At 40.2% G+C, this 21,458-nt stretch overlaps 1 protein-coding gene across 2 annotated transcripts in view; it reads left to right on the forward strand.

The window, feature by feature from the left end:
* GTDC1 (glycosyltransferase like domain containing 1) overlaps nucleotides 1-20,654 on the forward strand; it is a 373,244-nt gene extending 352,590 nt beyond the window's left edge. Inside the window, exon 13 of one of the 2 annotated variants that reach the window (XM_073884349.1) lies at nucleotides 7,300-7,334. In XM_073884349.1, coding sequence (XP_073740450.1) covers nucleotides 7,300-7,319 — 20 coding nt within the window. In that variant the 3' untranslated portion in view covers nucleotides 7,320-7,334. Of the gene's footprint in view, nucleotides 1-7,299; nucleotides 7,335-20,359 lie in introns of those variants that run through there. The other variant, XM_073884365.1, reaches the window with a different exon arrangement.
* Nucleotides 20,655-21,458: the final 804 nt, after the last annotated feature.

Raw genomic sequence — 21,458 nt, forward strand, 5'->3', positions numbered from 1 at the left:
AAAGAAAGAAAGAAAGAAAGAAAGAAAGAAAGAAAGAAAGAAAGAAAAGAAAGAAAGAAAAGAAAGAAAAGAAGGAAGGAAGGAAGAAAATCTAAAAAATTCATGCTAATTTTCATCACATTTTAATTGCGTGATTATTTCCAGAGATGGAAATAAAGGTCATTTCTAATCCCCAAATTCTAGTTTCGTGTTATCTCAAATCATCTCTCCATAAACCCATCATTTAAAATGGTCTATTCTAATTAGAGACAAGTTTGGAGTTTTCAATCGAGAGAGAATGAGTGTTTCTTTAGGTTCTCTCTTAGGTGCTTGTAGAGCCTGCTAAGTATTTCAGAGAAGGCCGGACCTCCCTGTACAAATCTTAAAAATTGCCGACGCTTTTGAACTCCCTTTCTCTTTTAAAGCTACCTAGGTTAAAAATTAAGCTCCTACAGGGAAGGGCACCTGTATTTGTTCCTCCTATTATGCAGCTATATTGAAATGCTTTACAGCTGTCTAAATTAGCATAATTAAATCCACATCAATTAAAAACCTCAATCACCTCTCTCCCCTTCACATGTAGATGGTGACATTTGTCTAAGGTGGGAAATAACAAAGGAACTTTTTAACAGTTGACGATGCGGCTGAAAAGGAGGGTAATAGGATTGGTCTATTGTCCTGGGTTCACCTTCAGACTGGGAGCAGTGGTCAACCCGAGGTATTTGGCCTGAGGGGTATTCAGTTTGCATTGCAATGCTGCAGGCAACGGGGCTGGCCATTAGAGATGTGCATTTTATAACAGGCCTTTCCTTCTGTTGCTCCTTATCCACCAGTAATGAGGGTAAACAAAGCACCATTGTGACTTTGGGGGATGGTGGTTGTTTTTAAACTGGTGAAGCCGGGTGACCTCAGGATAGCGACGAGACTACACCGTGTGGTGCTGGCAAAGAAAATTCTGGGAGATGAAAACTGATGTGGGGTCCAAGGGTTAATTTCTGGAACAGGCAAATTTGCATACAAATGAAAAATGATGGGCTTTCTGTTCTCCTAAATTTTCAATGTTATCGGCATCAAACCACAGCCCATGCTCCCTGGCCGTTTGAAGAATATTCATTACTTTAGAAGAAGAGTCACCTTGTTTGGTGTTCAACTCCATGCAGGTCAATGACTTCATTTGTGAAACTTAATCTGGAGGGTGTTTGGGGTGCATTTTTGTAATTCTTCCAAATATGGCTTAAATGAGACTTATTTTTATAATCATAAACTTTTCTGAAAGTACACCGAGGGCCATGTGGTTGACTACTTTGAGCATTTGCCTTTTTCACCCTCTTGAGTTACCTAACCACATTTAGTTGACCTTTTCTTTTTTACGGGGTTGCAGAGGATAACAACTTGGTGTATATCTAGTTACTGGATACAAGAGACAGGACATGACAATACTAATTTCTCTAAAGCACATGATATTTTGCCATTTTTATTCTGACTTTTAATTGCTTTTTTCATATTTAAAGACTTTAATTTTTTTAGAGTAGTTTTAGGTTCTTAGCAAAATTGAAAGTACAGGGAGTTCCCATTACCCCTCCCCCCCAAACATGGACAGACTCCCCCGTGATCAACATCCCAGATCTACACCAGAGTAGTACATTTGTTACGACTGATGAACCTACACCGACACATCATAATCTCCTTAAGCCCGTAGTTTACCTTAGGGTTCACTCTTGGCATTGAACATTCAGTGAGTTTGGACAAATGTATAATGGCATGTATCCATGATTGTAGTATGGTATAGTATCATACCTATGTGGTAACATATAGTTTCATTGCTCTAAAAATCCTCTGTGCTCTGCTTTTCATCCCCCCTCTGTCTTAATCCCTGGTAACTACTGATTTTTTACTCTCTTAGTAATATGCACTGAAATTTCCTTCATGTCTTTTCATGGCTTGACCAGTCGCTTGTTTTTAGTGCTGAATAATATTCCATCCTCTGGGTATACCATAATTTATCCATTCACTTATTGGAGGACATCTTGGTTGCTTCTGGTACACTTTTTTCGATGACATCGTTCATACCTGCTCATTTTTATAATGTTAGAATAATACAAGTATGCAGAAGGAAAAAAAAATTACTCAGAATTTTAGGTCCCAAGATGACTGCCGGTTACTTTGTTAGTGTACACCCTTCCTCGCCCTCTTTTCCAGGATCTATTAGAAATTTCCAGCCCACGGTTGCTGTCAAGGACCTCCTGCTAGTGTCATCTTCTCATGAGTTGAAATTTCTCTCCCTTCTCTACTGCACCCCACTAGTGATCCCACTAGAAGATCCCAGACAACTTCCTGAAATCCCTTAGTCTTTCCTTTTCTACAATACAGATCCCCTAGATGTTGCTGTAAATTCGTAACTTTTAAAATACATCGAAATTCTTATTTAAATTTTAGGACACTATTGAAATGGTTACATTTGGGTAATAAAACCAAAAATATTTCCCTCAGCTCCTCAGCTCTTCAGAACTGCAGGATGCCTTGGCGGGCATGCCTGACTCTTCAGGCCCTTCCGATTCGCCTGCATTTCCTGGGGGGACTAGTTAGTGATACTTTTTATTGAGTCATTGAATGCTTTTCAACACTTTACTTCTCTCTTGTGGGTGAGATGCCTCCTTGGCAGTTTATTGTTGCTGTTGTTTCTCTCTCTGTACTATTAATAAGAAAGAAAGGGATCAGGCATAAACTTTAGAAATCTTATAAAAGGAGAAGCTCTCATTTTTAGGATCTAAAATGATGAAGAAATCCCTTATAGGAATAGTAGCATCAAGGCCGCTGAACTGCTACAATTCATAAGACCATAAAAGCAATACCATCACATGCATGGGGATAAAATATATCTGCCTTAACCTGGAACTTCCCATGCATATATAATCCAGTCATATAAATCTTTGGTGTAATGAGGACCTTTAGCATATGTTAATTGATCAGAACTACCTTTAAGTTTTTCATTAAGTTATTTTTATTGCAATTACGACTTGCCAAAGGAATTTTGAAGTGATAAACAGAATGTCTCAAAGTCTACATGTCCTGTTTAGACAAGGAGTTTTATGTTGATTCTGGTCTGCTTTTACCTAACCTCATGTAGCACAAAGAGACATAATTAGAAAATTTGGTACAATATTTAGCCCTGGTCGCTGTGTGGTGGAATTGTTTGACTGCTGAGTAACTGAAGCTTGTTTGCATCCCAGTGTGTAATGAAAGGCAAACTTCAAAGAAAATATTATATCTCCTAACTCCAGCTCCTGAGTGTCTTGGAAGTATAATACAGCAAAGCTTAAAACTCCCTGCTGGGGAAAGGGCAATTTGACACTGAAACTGCTGTTAAATCACTATTGAAACACTGGTTCACAAAAGAGTTCTTATTAGATAAATATAGTTAAAGCCTTAAAAGGCCCGAGGAAAATACACCCAAGTCATAGGGAAAAAAAAAATGGGGGAGAAAAGTCTTTGAAGTTGGACAGTATGTGTTGACAAAATTTGGAGATTTTTAAACATGTATCTACACATTTATTTTATAAATTGTACATAAGACTGGCTCCTTTTCCAGTGCAAAATCAAATATTTAGATTTGCAAAAACCTATGGAAGCCAGATTTTAGACAAAAAGGGATTTTTTTGTCAGACTGTCAGTCTCTGAATTTCATCACAATCTGTTCAGCTGTTTTTGTTGCAGGCAGGCGTAAACCGTACTGGGTAAGTGTGTGTTTGTATTTATTATTAAAATGGGGATGCTAAATTCTGCTTTCTAGCAGTCTTCACGTTCTTTGAGGCTGTGTTGGCCCCAGAGAAGCAGATGCACCAGGTCCGTGAATGAGAGCCACTTGCGGAGCGGGAGGGAGAGAGGCCTGCCGGCAAATGCCCTCTACGAACATTTCGCTGCTGCAAAACATGGTTTTGAGCTTTAAAACACACACACACACACACACACACACACACACACACACACACACGACCTGGCATTCTGCCTCATAACTTTTCCTTCACCTGTACGTACTTCTCCTTGCCTTGAAGAGGGATGGGGAAACAATCTGTCCGTGACAGATTGAAATGTTTTATTGAATTGTCATGATTCCTTTATCCTACCCTCTGCACTAACCTAAAACCAAGAAGTTGGGTTGACACTTTCAACATCCTTTAGCATACGTGTTCTGAGTATACACGAAGACAGCCTGTGAGGATACTACAGATAGAACCTGCATCTCCAAAAGGTGGGACATCATATTAAAGAACAAGCCAACAAACAAATACCAGATCTTATATGATAACATGTCTGTGGAGCTCATTCTTCTGCCAGCTATAGGACTTTCTGATATGTGGCTCTTGATATACAGAGTCACAGCTAGCAAAAGGGAGATTGAAGCTGACATTACCGCTTCAGGAGTAAAGCTCTTTACAACGGGATGCTACTACAGGGCGCCAGGGTGGCTCGGTCGTTAAGCATCTGCCTTCGGCTCAGGTCCTGGTCCCAGGGTCCCAGGATCCATCCCCGCGTTGGGCTCCCTACTCAGTGAGGAGCCCCTCACCCTGCTCATGCTCTCTCTCTCTCAAATAAATAACATCTTAAAAACAACAACACAGGATGATAATACAGTTTTATTCCTAATCACAACTGACTATGATAGAGTAAACATTGGAGGTCTATTTTCATATTTTAAAGATATACAAAACTTTTACTTTTAATTGAGCGGATTACTCTGCTCAGGCTGTCATAACAAAATACCACACACTGAGTGGCTTGAACAAGAGAAATTTATTTTCTTACATTGCTGGAGGCTAGAAGGCCAAGCTCAAGGTGCCAGTAGGGTTGGTTTCTGGTGAAACCTTTCTTCCTGCCTTGCAGACAGCACCTTCTTGCTGTGTTGTCACATGGACTTTCTTGTGTGTGAACGCAGAGAGAATTTCTGGTGCTTTTCCTCTTATGAGAACACCAGTCCTACTGGATTAGGGCATACCCTCAGGACCTCACTTAACCTTAAAGACCTCCTTAAAGATCCTATCTCTAAATATAGTCACATTGGGTGTTAGAGCTTCCACATAGGAATTTGGGGAAGGACACCGTTTCCTCCATAACACTGAGATAACACAAAGGCTCACTGGAAGTCCAGGTTTCTTTGTATCTGGCTGGCTTTGAACGTCAACTCAGTGTAAGACTAGTCTCCATATTCTGTTCAGAACTTCTGATGTGAAGTTTTATCCGTTTCTGATTAGTAACACAGGGTGAAAATGGATGCGGTTGCTCCATAAATGTGGTTTGGTAGACAAATTATTTCTCAACATAAGGTCTTTGGAGAAGAGTAATTAAAGGTACTCTTGGTGATTAAAAAAAGGTTGAGAGGGTTTGGAGAGAATATTACCTGCATGAGGAGGTGAATTCAACTAAGAAGTCTCTTGAGATCACTTCCAGGCTTCAACTCTAAGAATCTATGAATTCAATCATACCCATAATACAATTTCATGCCCAAGAATGAAGAACTATATGGCATAAAGAACCCAGTAAAATACAGCAAAGCAGTCTTCTAAGAAGTGAGTATTGCTGCTAGATTTACAGAGAATACTAAAACTCCTGAGCCTGGTTGTGTACCTGTGGCAGAGACTGTCTGCCTGGATGCTCATCAATCCCATGTCCTCTTTCTGGGCAGGGAGACTCTATTTCCCAGCTTCCTTTATGTTTGGCCATGTGATTAGGTCCTGGCCATTCAGAAGTGGATGGAAGTGAGATACAACACTTCTGAACTGCCCAGGAAACCACCTCTGATCTTTTATGATTTCTCTTCTTCTTTGGAAGTAAAAATGGAGGTCATATGTTGAAGTCACATGATACACAGAGCTTAGGTCCCATAGTCACCACTGGAAAGAAGCACCCAGGAAAACTCTGACTTTTTTGGGAACAAGAAATAAATTTTATTGTGTCAATGCACTGAGATTTGGTCGTTGTTTGTTATAGCAACTAGCAATAATTGTCCTTACTCATATAATACCAAGGCCATTTTTTAAATTTTATTTTTTTAAAAGATTTTATTTATTTATTTGAGAGAGAGAGTACGCACAAGCTGGGGGGGGAGGGGCAGAGGGAGAGGGAGAAGCCGACTTCCCACTGAGCAGGGAGCCTGATGCAGGGCTTAATCCGAGGGGCTTGATTCCATAGATCCCGAGATCATGACCTGAGCCGAAGGCAGAAACTTAACTGACTGAGCCACCCAGGTACCCCTATAATACTAAGGACATTTAAAAAAATCTGGGACAACAGACTATATTTTATCTATTGAAACATATATACCATTGAAAATATACTAGACAAAAAATACAGGATTTCTAATTATTTTAAGAAAACAAATGAATGTAGTTGCTATCCTGGTAACTTTTATCTCCATCATCAGCAAGATTCTGACCAAAATTTTTTTCTTTTTTTTTTTTTTAAGATTTTATTTATTTGACAGAGAGAGACACAGCGAGAGAGGGAACACAAGCAGGGGGAGTGGGAGAGGGAGAAGCAGGCTTCCTGCCAAGCAGGGAACCCGATGTGGGGCTCTATTCCAGGACCCTGGGATCATGACCTGAGCCGAAGGCAGATGCTTAACAACTGAGCCACCCAGGCGCCCCTCTGACCAGAATTTTCTGAATCAACTATTTATTGTAATTTGCCACTAAGTGTACCTACAAATCACAATAAGGCTTTAGGCTTCCACCTGTTCACATCTTTGATACTATTGATCATTGGGAAGCACTTTTAAAAAATGGATTTAAAAGCACTGATCGGGGCGCCTGGGTGGCTCTCGGTTAAGCGTCCGCCTTCTGCTCAGGTCATGATCCCAGGGTCATGGGATCGAGCCCCGCATTGGGCTCCCTGCACGGCAGGAAGCCTGCTTCTCCCTCTCCCACTCCCCCTGCTTGTGTTCCCTCTCTTGCTGTGTCTCTCTCTGTCAAAAAAAAAAAAAAAAAAAAAACTTTAAAAGCACTGATCAGATGCCACCTGCACCTCCCCTGTCCCCTAAAATACATCTGATGAGAAATTCTGTACCTTCTGAATTCCAGTCACCTGGCAAAACCAACAGTTTAGTTCAGGGATGGCAAATATGTTATATCTGATGGGTCTACTCAGTGAGTTTGTAGTGGCTGGGTTGTGAAGGACTCAGAAGTAGAGCCTCAGATCATTGGAATCATCTTTGTCTGCCAAAGGCCAGAACATGTGGGCTAGAGGTGCATGTGTCCTGTACTTGCCATTGCTGGCTTACACTGTGTTTCTAAATATTACATTTCTGCATCCATCTGTCTACCTCAGATAGGATCCAGTCTGGATGAAAATGTTGAAACCCCGGTAACTCCAATTTGTCTGACTTGTCTCCCATTACCAGTGAAGATGGAACTGTGTAAGTTCTGGTATCTAGAGTCTAGAGTTTGCAGACAAACTAATAGATTCCATGCCTTCTACTAGATGATGGTTAAGTGTTAAGAAGTGAACATTATCATATATCATTGATGGAAATGTATGTTGTGATAAATTTTCTTTATATACTCTAGTAATATGTATCAAAATATAAAGTAGATCAACACTTCGACTCAGTAATTGTACTTTTTGGACTTAACCCTAAAAATAAAATGAACATTTACATACAGTGGTGTCAGTTGTAGCCTTGTTTTTAACAGCAATATCTGTTATTAAAGGATTGGTTAAGTAAGTTGTGATTCATTCACATGATGGAACACTGTATGGCCTTTGAATAAGATAAAGTAGACCAACGTGTCATGAAAAGCTGTCCATGATAAAATGTAAAGTGAAGAATGCAAGTTGTAAAATAATGTGCATTATGTTAATTTATCTAATATGCAGTGTATAGAGTAGTGCATATGCTATTCCGTCTAGTGTTTTTATATGCTGGATATAAGAGTATACTGGAAATACATATCCCACATGTTAAAAGTATATCTGTGGGATAGGATGGAAACAAGGGGTCAGGCATGATCTAGGTAACTTTACATATTTATCTATGTGTTGTTCAATTTTTTTAATTAGCACATATAACCTTTTTTTTTTAAAAAGATTTATTTATTTATTTTGAGAAAGAGAGAGAGAGAGAGAATGAACAGGAGGGGCAGAGGGAGAGAGAGAGAGAAACTCAAGCAGACTCTGTGTCGAGCACGGAGCCTGACGTGGAGCTTGATGTCACACACTTGAGATCACAACCTGAGCCAAAACCAAGAGTCAGTGGCTCAACCAACTGCGCCATCCAGGCACCCCACACATATTACCTTCTTATCAGCAAAAGTAGTATAATCATTTTATTTTGAGTGGAATAAAAGAAACACTAAAAGCTTATAATTCCTGTATTTTAAGATAAAATAAAAATCCTAAATGCAAGAATTCAAAAGCTCTTCTAGGAGATGCATAGGTATTCTTATATGTGTGTAATACGTCTTAAAGTTTACCCAGAACTATAGAAAGATAATCAATACAAACAAAATGGAAACAATAATGGTCTGCACTGGAAAGTCTGATTTTTAAATCAAATGTAAGTCAGTAAACATAAAGTATGTGAAACAATGATAAGTGCTACAGAGAAAAAAATTAAGGAAAGCAAGAAGATAAGATGCTTCCTTATTGGGGTGGGATTTGAAATTTTAAATGGGGGGGTGAAGGAAGATCTCATTGAGAAGGTGAGGTGTGAGAAAAATCCAGAAGGAGGTGTGGGAGTGAGCCACATGGCTATCTGGAGAAAGACTGCAAGATGCAAAGGTATGAGGAGGGATTGTGCCATGGGTCTTCAAGAAATGCGTGTGGAGCAGAGGGAAGGAGTGAAGGTGGTAAGAGGTGAGGTCAGAGTGGTGTGGGGGCCAGGGACAGGTCACAAGGGGACTCCATGGTCAAAGTAAAGATGTTGGCTTTGCCCCTGAGTGAAATGGAGCCATTGAAAAATTTAAGCAGAAGAGTGACATTACTTAACCTACATTTCAATATCATCTATTTGTTTATTAGGTTGGGAATTGCCTGAGGAAGGGGAAGGGCAGAAGCCCGGGGACTAGTTAGGAGGTTCTTGAATTTCCAGGTGAGGAACGACGGGGGCTTGAAAGACGGTGTAGACCTTGAGGTGATGAGAAACTGTGGGATTCTAGAAATATTCTGTAGTTTTCCTTTGACTCTATGAGAGACTCCAGTTCCTTTCAATAAATTATTTTTCTCTGTTAAAGTTAGTCATTTTTGACTTTTATTCTTGCAATCCTAGAACCCTAATGAATTCAGAATGTCCATAAATAATAAGAAAAATAATGATCTCATAATACTGTGAGCTTGGGTAAATTAACCTATTTGCACCTCATTGCTTCATCTGTAATATAGTGAAGTATTAACAAGTTGAACCATATGAAACTGTCATTTTTGTAGGTCAAAATGGCCCAGTATTGACCTGTTTATATGGCTTACCTCTAGAACCCACCTTATTGGTTGTTGTGAGGATTAAATGAGCTAAGACACGTAAAACACTTCAGATGGTGCCTAGTACGTTGTAAGAACAAACTAAGTGTTAGCTGTTACTGCTCTTACTATTATCTATGTTTTACATTTGCAACATTTTTTCACATTCATTTTCGGTGATAGCCTCTTGGGGTAGGAAGGACAAGCAACATCACTCACATGTTCAAAAGAAATTTCTCCAGCCCTTTAAAGGGTGTTTGCTCACCCATCATGTCATTTGATTTTCAGAACAACCCAATGTCATGTGTAGCACATGTTTTCAAGTCTGCTTTGCTTATTTAAGTTAACTAATGAAATAAAAAAATTAGTAATTTGTACATAGTTGATATTTTCCCCCAATAGACAGACATAAAATTATTATGTGTTATCCTGACACAGACATTTTAATCGATGAGATGTACAAAAGCAAAATTTGGAACTCCTGGTCTTTAGGATGTAATTCAATGATGATGATGTCTTCTTGAGAAATCTTGTAATTCCTGAGGACATATTTTGTTGCTCGGTCCTCCAGGCTCCATAGCTCTTTGCTCATATTTGTAAAGCAATGTTTTGTAAACAGTATATGTAGTATTGCAATCATTCTGTTTATGTGTCTTCTCTCCTCTGCTTCAATTCTTTATTTATCTCTGATTTCTCTACCCCTAGCATAGTATCCGGCACAAAGTGGCTGCCAAGTAAATGGTTAAACAATTACCAAGGAACTAAGTGAACAAATGAATTAATGATTATTTTCTCTGTTTTATTCATTAGAAAACCAAAACCCTGGATAGTAAAGTAGATTGCCCAATTTCACACAACTACCAAATGAATAAGCTAGGAGTCAAGCCCAGGTTGCACAAATCCATGTCCAGAATGCCATCAAATGTGGCATAAAGCTTCACACCGAAATGAAACCGTGGTGTGCTCAGCCTTGAATGTGCCTACCAGACGAAAACCTACCCCAGATGGCATATCCAATTTAATCAACATCACCTGTGAGCCAAACTGAACAGTAAATGTTAAGACAGGATCACTAATAATGGGGACCTGGAATGTAGCCAGAATTAAAACAATGATCTGCTTAACAATCCCTCTGGGCTGGATGCATGTGGAGAATGGATAAATGCTGGATATCGAAACAGCTGTTCTATGGCAAACTGAAATGGGGCAATCATAGATAGCAAAGGGAGAAGAAACACTTGAAAAGTTGTCTTAAATAAAGGAGGGCTTTAAATAGTGTGTGACCTGGCTGTGGCCTCTTAAGAAGCAAGCACCCCATACAAACCACCCTGGCAGGCATCTCTAGAGAATGAGGTAACTTTAGGTGAGCAAAGACTATGGAATTAGAAAAGGCAATGACAATTGGTACCCATCAGTTCCCAGTATGCATAGACCACTTTAGTCCAAACGTCATCTTGGGATATAAAGATCAGTGCTGCAAAGGAAAATTCCATATGCCACCACCTCCACACCTTTGCCTTCTAACCATGATCATTTCCCATAAGCTCCTTATAGGCATTGCATAAACTACCCCATTTTTCTTACATTGCCTAATTATTTTAAGATTATAATGATATGGTGTCTTTTCAATACAGTCACAAATTGCCTTAGATCAGAAACCAAAGCTGATGTTCAAAACACTTACCAATCAGACACAGACATAGAGTAAACAGCCTGTCAGCCTGACACAGTCTCGGCTTGCACTAGGTGCCCTCCTTATTTTGGGTTGATGACTCTACACAAAGAAGTGGAGTAAGACCACATACACACAGTGTTCATGGAAAGGACTTCTTGACCGATTGACTCCGCAAGTTCATTTCTATACCTGTCTGTCATTTGGGGAAATCCCCTATCAGTGTGTCCTTTATCAGCCATACAACTGTATTAAAATAAACATGTCGATTACAGACCGAGGTCTAAAAATAAGGGGACAACCAAGTAAGAAATCAGTTGTCCAAAAACAAAAATTCATGTACTCAATAGTCATTTTAAAATGAATACTCTGCATCGCTGTGCTGATATTTGGGAATATGGAGATAAAAACAACTGTGCTTACTTTTCAGGAGCATTTAGGTTAGTAGAAATACAAATTTTACCACTGCTATCACGAACTATAATATGACCAAATGTTTTAAGAATCAGTTCCATATAATCATTATAACAGCTACAAGATCACGCTAGGGTGGGTAGGTGCAGTTGAATTTCATGTGTATAAACAATGGATCATCTCATCCAAACTTCTCAATATGGGAATTTCTATCACAGCTTCCCCAAGAGGTGGCTAGCAGATTCGTCGGACCACTTATAGTACTGGGGAGAGAAGCCATTGTCTTATAACAGAAGCTACATGTTCTTAAGAGAATGAATTTTGAAAAGCACTTTGCAAGATATACTACAATTGTGGATTTTCCCACATAACCTTCTCTAAGTCACTCACTAAGAACTCAGGTAAACTGCATCTTAAGATCGGAAGTGATTTTGAAACTTGTAGCCAAAATATCTTCTGATTTTCACCCTTAGATATAAAAGGGTTATCGAGTGAAACTTTCACTAATTCTGAAGAGCCCTGTGATAACACTTGATGAAAGGCACTTATGTAGTAAGAAAACTTCAGTAAAGTAAAGGACATCTTCATCCACTGTCCCTTGTCTTTATTTAGTTGGGTTATTTGATCTTAATTGATAAATTGCTTACCAACCCATTCATTTAGGTTGAACAAAAACTGTTAGTACTCCTTAACCATTTTGAGGTGGGCAAACTTTTATTGGCTATGTACTAAACTCTGATACTCTAGTAAGATAGATACAGGACAAGACAGATACTATCTCAACTCTCCAGGAGCTTAGAGTCAGATCAAGAGAGACAGACACGTAAGTAGACAAGAGCAACATGAAGTGATCCACATTTGTGAGAGAAGGTACCAGCAAGAATCAATGTGTGTCACCAAGAAGAGTGCTCAGTTCTCTTTTCCATGTTGGCTGGCCTTCACCAACATAACCATGTTCCAAAGAGAGAAGAAAATACATTTTTTTTTTCTCCGATGAATTAGCTCTCTGGGACATGTCCAACCAATACTCCTTGTATGTAAACCACTCAATTAGTATGCTCTTCTATGTTTATAGCTTTCTGATGGCTATTGTTGGATTCATATGGATGGTTTGAATATGTTCCCAAAGAACTCTAACAGGTTTCAGACAAGTACTAAGGTCTTGATGGGTAAACTATTAGAAAGCACCTAAAGTGTAGTAACAGAGTATCTTAGATATGTCATTAGGACTATTTCTGCTATATCTATGTCATCTATGTTGAAGCATCTCATAATTTGAAGAAAACATGGGTGGCCAGATAAGAGTGATCAGAATTACTTTCTACCCCCACCACACCCCACGTTATTTGTTTGGTTTCTGAGATACCTTTCAGGTTCACCAAAATAATTCTCTCGTGTCTCTGACCCCGTTTGGTGTTGCTACCAAGGAGACTCCAACTCTAAAGCAGCTTAATAAGGGCAACGCAGTGTCATATTACAGAGAACACATGTCAAAATAAAGGTTCACTAACTTGAAGCAAATTATATAAGTAGAACCCTCAGGTGTGCCTGTGACCACAAGAGGAGAAGGAGAAGTTGCATTCTGTGCCGTTGAATGGTATCAAGGACAGGCTCTTTCCTTGATATGCCAACAGAGAAATTTTGTTAGCAGTATTCTGTGAACAAAACACTTAAGAGAATGTATGTATACAATAGTTTAAAAAAAAAGGGTTACTGACACAGATGCCAATTTGGTGGGGCATATGGAACATTTACACTTGCCTTTTTCTTTCTTTCTTGCTACAGCTGGTGCTGATTTAGTATGTGAAATTTTACTAGCAGGAGTGCTAATCAAGACCGAGATTCTGTAAGGATTTAGTCATTTATGTAGGGGAAACTACGGGTATCATTAAAAAGTAGAAGATCATCTTATGGAAAAGCATTATCGTTATCAACCTCATTTTTAAACTAAACAGACACAATGGTACTGTAAGTATCACTTTTGCAGCCAAAAAAGTCAGAATGTTTTCCAGATAATGTTCAAAGAGGATGGCACCCACAGTTTAAAGTTTGGTCGTGTCAGAGTAATGCAGAAGGGTGAGCAGTTTAACAGTTAGTCGCTTAACTTTTCTGCGCCGTGGTTCAGCAAAACTGCCTTTTGGAAACAGTCGGTTTTTAAGGAACGAAATGTAATTGTAATGCTACGGAAGGTGAATGCGTTTTCCTGAATCGTCTGGGGGACTTTGGAGGGTAGGGGAGAAGTGGAAGGGCTTTGGTTTCTCCCGTATAACAAGTTGTGCAATCGGAGGCCGAACTTCCTATTTTAATCCCACCGATCATACAGGGGTTTAGAGATAAATTAAATTAAAAAAAAAAAAAATCTCTCCCAAGTGGCCACAAAAGCATCGCTGGTGCATTAAATCTGTTGTACAGGTGGCTTGGTGGAGCTGGAGACCTGCACAGCGGCTCCAAGACATCTGCTGCCTGAGGAAACTCGCAATGTGGCGGAGGGGGGTTTGCAGCCCCCGGTGGAAGGGTGCCAGTTGCCCAGGGCTTTCGCTTCCACAGAGGAACCGAGAGCCTGGCTGGAGCTTCCGGACGAGGCGGTGCGTCCTTCCTGGCCTCCTCGCTGGGTGAGCATTGGAAGGACACGGAGGGCCCGCAGCGCGACCCCAGTTAGATGCTGTGGGGCGAGTTGGGGGGTCATTTGGGTAATAGTTCCAAGGGCTGCGTCCGTCAGTATGACCACTAGTGCGGGCCTGCCATCAAGCCATTGTTATTTTATTTTCAGGTTTGATTTCTATGACTCACTGGAAGTTATTTTTTATTTTCCTGATTCGTGCCTTCAGTGTCCTCAGAAGAGATAAGTGAAAATTGACGTTTGTTACAATGGGAGCCGCAAAATATTTTATTGTAAAATAATGAATGGTTATAAATGTTTTGGACGGTTGGTTTGTTTTAGAATATTTTGACACACGTATGGCACTTTCAGAAGCAGAATACATATTATGACTTGTAAATAACTTTTTACTAACTAATTAAAATTCATTTATTGAGTATTACCACATAACCAACAACTATGTTAAAAACAGAAGGGACAAAGATTGTATAACACAATCCATAGCCCTTGCTCAGAATCCAGAATATTTTAAAAAATTAATTAGTAAATCTCTTAATTATTTTTCTTCACTAGGGCTTTAATAACTTTTTTACTATGAGTGTGACCATCTGGGCTATCTGATTAAAACTGGAAAAGTCGAAGACCTACCCTTAAGACCATGGAGAGCAAAGGATGAGTAGGTTCTCGCTGAGGTGTCAAATTTTAAAACAACTGACACTAACTTCCTCTTTTCTCTTCCATCTGTAAATAGTGCCTAGGAAATGAAGTTTCAAGAGATAAAAGAAAGGGCAGCTACTTAATGGGATATTTGGTTACTTAAACACTCGAAAGAGTAATACAATTCTTTTTCAAAATGGCAAAAATTGGGTTAAAGACCGAGTATTCTGGGCCATTTGTTTAAAGACATACAATTTATACTGTGGTGATTTCTAAGTGCCAAGAAGTCCCCTTTAAAAATTCTGTTAGGCCATGCTGAAGGAAGTTCTTCTTATTTCTGAAATTGTATCTGATGAATATTGTTAGAGACTTTCCTTGGGGAGGCAGCCATTCAGGTGGAAACATTTGTGATCGGTTCTAGGGTGCAAAAAACCATTCCTCCCCCTTCAAACTATCTTAAATTTATCCTTAATCATTTATTAGGTTGTCATACTTATGAGTAATAAGGAAAAATAAAATGCCTTATTTGAAAAAGGAACAGGTATTCACTCTCTTTAAAATATATCAGGTTAGTCAGCTGAAGCATAAATTAGGATGGTCTACAAACTGTTAATGGTGACAGCAAGCATATGGCAAATTTGAACTGTCTGCAGGTCAACTTTTACTTTTGCTTTCCAAATGTCTGTCAGTCATTGTTAGGATCAAAACCCATGTGTTAATGGGTGGAATTCAACAATATGAAATCGTTCAGTAAATTCTTGGAACAAGCAAATTTTTTTTTGTCTTTGTCTGTCATATACAACCTTCCCTGATAGCAACCTTACAATATTTTGCACAGAAAGAAAAAGTCCTATGAAGAGTACTGTTGCCTTTGCTTTGTTCAGTGAGGAAAATGATATATAATCCTATGGAGTGTGTGTGTGTGTGTGTGTGTGTGTGCATGTGTGCGTGTATGTGTGTGTGAATGTTTATACATACAAATTAATTGGTTTCTCAAAGAACCAGGAAAGTGCTCAGATTGGGACATTTGCCAGCATTATGACTTTCCCTGTTGCTGTGATTGTACCTTTGACTGTGGCAATAGAAAGCCATCTTTTAATTTCTCCCCTTCCATCAGAGTATCCTTGCTTTCTAAAGCCCGTAATGTTTGTGGCACTGAAGACCAATGACAGTGTGACCATAATGTAGTATTCTGCCAGAAATAGTAATGGGAGGAGCAAGCAAGTGTAGCTGGGATGAAAAATGAAGTGGAGTTCCCAGGACAGATAGAGAGTAGGTTATGGACAAAGATGTGAGAAAAAGAAAGGGAGGAACAGAAGGGAAGATTTGAAATATGAGAATCTTGAAACTGGCAAACCAGCAAACATCCAAAGAGGGGAAAAGCACTGACCTCATCAACCTTTCCTGAATGTGCATGCAAAGGTGGGTGTACCACAAGGAGCTGGAGCTGCCTTAATTCTGAAACACTTCCTTCAGAACTACTCTAGTTCTGGGGCGCCTGGGTGGCTCAGATGGTTAAGCGTCTGCCTTCGGCTCAGGTCATGATCCTGGGGTCCTGGGATCAAGTCCCGCGTCGGGCTCCCTGCTCCTTGGGAGCCTGCTTCTCCCTCTGCCTGCCTCTCTCTCTCTCTCTCTCTCTGTCTTTCATGAATAAATAAATAAAATCTTTAAAAAAAAAAAAAAAAAGAACTACTCTAGTTCTGCCTCTAAAAAGATTATGGAACCAAACGTTGGAAGAGAGAAATGCTGCTTGTCTGTCCAGGGCTAGAAGAATTCTGATCACATTAAAAAAAATCACTTGTTAAAATAAAAGCCTAAAGTTGTTCCAACTCACTTGAAACACCGCAACATAAAGTGGTCTTGACTCAGTTGAAGAATATATTGGAGTCACCCTCATCTTTACTCTAAGAGATCTATTGAAACAGGACTGTTACTTTTAGTATTGATTTTCTTATTAACAATTCATTCATTTGTATTAAGCTTTGTATATTTCCAAAGTGTGTATCTCATAAACGGAGGCATTGGGATTCAATTTTTTTTTAAATCCTCATTTTATAAATTTGAAAGGGAAAAATCTTTAGAACATTATTAGAATCTCAAAAATATGAAAATAACTTGAAGTGACTCAATCAAATTTTCAAGATACCACGTTCTTGGTTTCCCAAAGATTGAACTTCTGTCCGATTTCCCTTGGACTGAGAATGTTATCTTAATGACAATGATGCCAGCACATGGTAGTCACTCAATAAATGTGTGGGAACTAAACCTAATATTTCCATTACAATGAAGTAGATAGAAATAGGTTTTAATTCTAAAACTGTCATTTAATTGCTCTTTCTTAGCTTATTTTCCTCATATTTAAAATCAGGAATAATGACTCTTACCTTGCACTGCTTCTGTATGTGCTGGTAAATATCTCACAACTTGACCATCCTCCCCCCACTAGATAGATAGATAGATAGACAGACAGATAGATAGATAGATAGATAGATAGATAGATAGATAGATAGACCTGGTGTGTAGCTTCTTACTGTTGCCATGGTGTCCATGGTTGCCATGGTGCCATGGTTGTCCAATTCTCACCATGGACAATTTCAAGCTATCAACATGACATCACTGAGTGCTGAATTGGAAAGAGCTGTGTATGATCCACTCTTGTGGTTTGATAGAAGCGAGCTGCCAATACACCACTGCATGGCTTTAAGTTTATGGTTTGATTTGATGGAATTGCTCTTCTGTGCTACTGTAATTTGGAACACTAAGGATTTCTTAAGAAATTGTAGTTTAGTAGATGCTGTTGTGTCTCTTGCATTCTGTGATATATCCATTTCCTAGCTGCTATAGTGTAGGCTGATAACCATGCACAGCTGTCCCCTTCTCTGCGGAATTGTCCTGGACCAGTGAGGACCAGGAGGTATCTCACCCAGGAAGGCCACACACCCACCTCCAACTCTCCCCCCCCTGTGATGGGCTATAGACATTGACTGTTTGACACAGGGTTGAAAACTGTTAACCTTTTGCCTCAAGCTGTGACCAACTCTGTGGTACCATTTCTGCTCCAGAACTTCTTATGGGAATAGACTGAAGCCAAGACCATATCCTCTTTTGGTTCTTTCCTCTGCCCTGCCCTGCCTCTCTCAATAAATAACCAAAGAAGAATCCTCTTCTTAGCCTGCTTCTAGGGCACACAATCTAAGATAGTTGAAAGCAGAAGTGGTCTTCGGAAGCAGTTGTAAGGGTGGAATTCTGAAGCTGGATTCCTTGTTGGCTAGATGGCAATCAATGTATGCTTCATCACTCATGGTAGGGGGCATAGTGATCATCCCAGCTACACTGTGGCAGTGCCATTGCCATGACTACCTGTGAGGAACAGGGATGGAGTACAGGTGGAAGAGATGTAATAATTGGTAAAATGTCTCAAGTATTTGAGAGCTATGGGGAAAATAGTATCCATAAGGACTGTAGAACTGGGTGGCTGTTGCTAGGTGCTGTTGATTCAATAAAGAGAGAAAATGACCTGCTTCGATCTATTAACTACCATTTTAAAGCAAATTGTGAGAAGGCCTTCTGTAAACTTTTGAGGCTCTCGTCTTCTGTAGTTGAAGGATAGACACAGCTAACAATGAGACAGCTCTCAGTCATCCTATACTTATCGGTGAAAGAGGGCTACATCCTCAGTCTAGACAGTTTTGTGTAAAAATTAGGCCCTGATAAGAAGCAAATGAGATCCTGAGACATTGAATCTGCCAATTCCCCTGAAACCTCGGGTTCTGTGGAAGACCTACTTCTTGTTGGAAGTTAGAAATTCTCCTCTTGCTTGAAAACTATGAAGAAGCCTCAAATGAGACAGACCCCATACAAGACAATGGTTGGCCCCAGACCTGTAATAATGGCTAAATCTCAGATCAGGCTGACTGAGAAAAGGATAGAGATTTGTGGGACTTTATTAGCATGTTCCCGAAAGAGCCCATTAGAGGGCTGGATCAAGTAGGGAGAGGGGGAGAAAAAGCCAGTCAAGGGAGAATTTGTTGATATGGGTCATTCACCCATGATACAGGGTTTAACACTCTGGTAAAGGTCTGAAGGACAGTTCTAATATGCTGTTGGGATTGTTTTTGGAAGCTAGGTAAAACCAATGGTCTACAATAAATGAGGCAGAAGTCCTAGGACCTCTATGGAACCCTGTGGAAGAAATTGTGGAGGAAGGAATCCCAAGGCTCAGAGAAGAAGGCATGTTACAATGAATCTACCACATAAAGCTGAAAAATATATTGACTGGCTGAGTTCTTCATAAGGGATGGAGGACATTCAGTTTACCAAGGAAATAAGGGATGTATTGGTGGTGATGGGGATACCAGGGTCTTTAAGGAGCCCAGTGGTAGAATGTCCTCTGCAGTCTCAGGCTAATTGTAGGGGGTTGTTGTCAGAGAACTGATCTCGGTAACAGTGGGGATGATAGGATCCCCAACGAGGAGAAGCCAGGTAGCAACACTTAACTGTCAGAAACAAGGTGGCACAATTACCATAGTGAGGAACAAGGTCATAATGGTAGGAAGAAGAACCTGACCCTTGGAAACCTATGTGAATGGCTCATAGAACATGCTGTTAGAGGCAAGATAGATGGGTATCCAACAGCATCTTGCATTTATTACCACTATGAGAGAAGCACATTTGGTAGGCATGCTTGGGTTTGGAAGCAGCATAGCCTGCACTTGGGAATACTATCACTCATTTCTGGGATGACTGAGAAGGATTCTAGCTTTGATCTCTTAGGCTCTGGTGCAAGTAAGCCTGCTCCTTGGGCCAATGACATGGCAGATTCCATGGAAATAGAGATATCTATGGAAGAGAAAGACGGCATGTGGAGCCTCTGGTAAGGACTGAGAGGTGAGTCACAGAGAAGCTCCTAGGGATTTAGAGCAAGACCAGATCATCGGCAGCAGAGAACTATATGCCATTTGAAAAGCAACTCCTGGCATGATACTGGGCCCTGGTGGAAATTGAGCTTCTAAACATAGGACATCCAGTGACCATGTAACCAGAATTCTCCATCATAGATGAGTAGTGTCAGACCCTGATACAGTAATACCCCTTGAGGAGACCAACAAGTTACGTGCTGGCAATTGACAACATCAGGTCCTTTGTACTATAGAAAGTGCAGTGTTTCGTCTTAAGTGAGATCCTCTCATGCTCCAGGTCTGGGTTTGCATTTTCTGCTTGCTGGTCATTGGTCGGCACCACTATTTGAGGGTTCACCGAGTGCCTGGCTTATTGACAAGCAATATTGCATAACATTACCTTGGAAAAAGGGACCACTTTACAGCCAATGAAGTGTGGCAGTTGGCATTTGACTGTGGAGTATACCGCACGGCTTCTTGAAGGCATAGGTAAAGCTAAGGGGTTGGCTTAGAGACGACACACTAAAAAAATGGGGTCCTATTCTTCAGGATGTGCTCTACAACTGCAACTGAAACCGTTATATGGTTCTGTGGACTCAATAGGGAAAATACGTGGGTCTGGAAATTTAAAGGTGGAAGTAGAAATAGTCCTCCTTCTCATCACTCCTAGTAACCTGAAGTCCTTGTTCTTAGATGAGGATGCTTCCATCATGGATCATGGAACTCAAAGCCATGGCTGCCACCACATCATTTATGACAGCAGGTCGGCAAGTGAAGAAAGTTACCATCCTGGCAGGAATAATTGACCATTATTATGCATGATCATGAGAAGGTAGGCCTGTCACTCCATAAAGGGGAATATATGTACCTCTCCTGCTCATTGTGAAAAGCAAGTATGGTAATTATGGCTTGAGAAGGACACAGAAGCAGATTTCAGAGATGAGGGCTTAGGTCAAACCACCAGACAAGCTACATGGACCACCTCTCCAAGGCGGGAGAGGGTAATAAGTACAGGAGAAAGAGGGTGAACATCCAGCCTACTGCCTTGGAGTCCACGGAGGCAGTGGGGGTTGGAGCTTGTCCCACTAACTTTCTTCTTGTAAGTTTTCCCAGAAATGCTGTCCAACCAGAATCCTGAAGAAGCTGTGCCTACATGGAAATACTTGTCCATCCACAGAAATTATGTTGCCTAGTATAAGGGATTTTACAAAGTCTCCTCTATGCTGTGGTCTATGGTTTTTGATAGACCTTTGCCAAATTGCTTAGCTCAGACTTCGGAGAGTGTGAGTGTGTGTGCTAGTGCTTGAGTGTGTGAGTCTGTATGTTTTAGACATGAGAATGTTTGCAGTCTTGATAAGCACTCAATGATAGTCAAGGTTGCTGGACTAGGTATGGAATCATGCCAGATGGCCCTCCTTACAGGTTCATGCCATCCAACCTCAGCTGGACCCTCATTGCTCTTCAGCATTTTGTCCCTGTTTTCTCCCCCATTATATTTCCCAAAGCTGCTGTTCCAAAGCCTTCCATGCTCCTCAAGTCCAGAAAACCATTCCTGTGCATTTCATACTAGCAGATGACCTCAGAACCTACTTTATAGTGATTGAAGCTAACTACTATAGACTCTAACTTCTTCTTCCTCGCTTGGCTTTGGCAACACTGTTTTCTGTGGGTCTATCTTTCCATCACTTACTCCTGTTCTACCTTCCACCCTTCAAGTAAAGCTTCCCTACAGTCCTCTTTGGTCATCATCACCATCGTAATAATGAGCCAGGCACAAAACACATCAATACCC

Source organism: Callorhinus ursinus, unplaced genomic scaffold, assembly GCF_003265705.2.
Source record: "Callorhinus ursinus isolate GAN/ISIS: 27379988/994484 unplaced genomic scaffold, GSC_fseal_2.0 scaffold2, whole genome shotgun sequence".
Taxonomy (NCBI): Eukaryota; Metazoa; Chordata; class Mammalia; order Carnivora; family Otariidae; genus Callorhinus; species Callorhinus ursinus.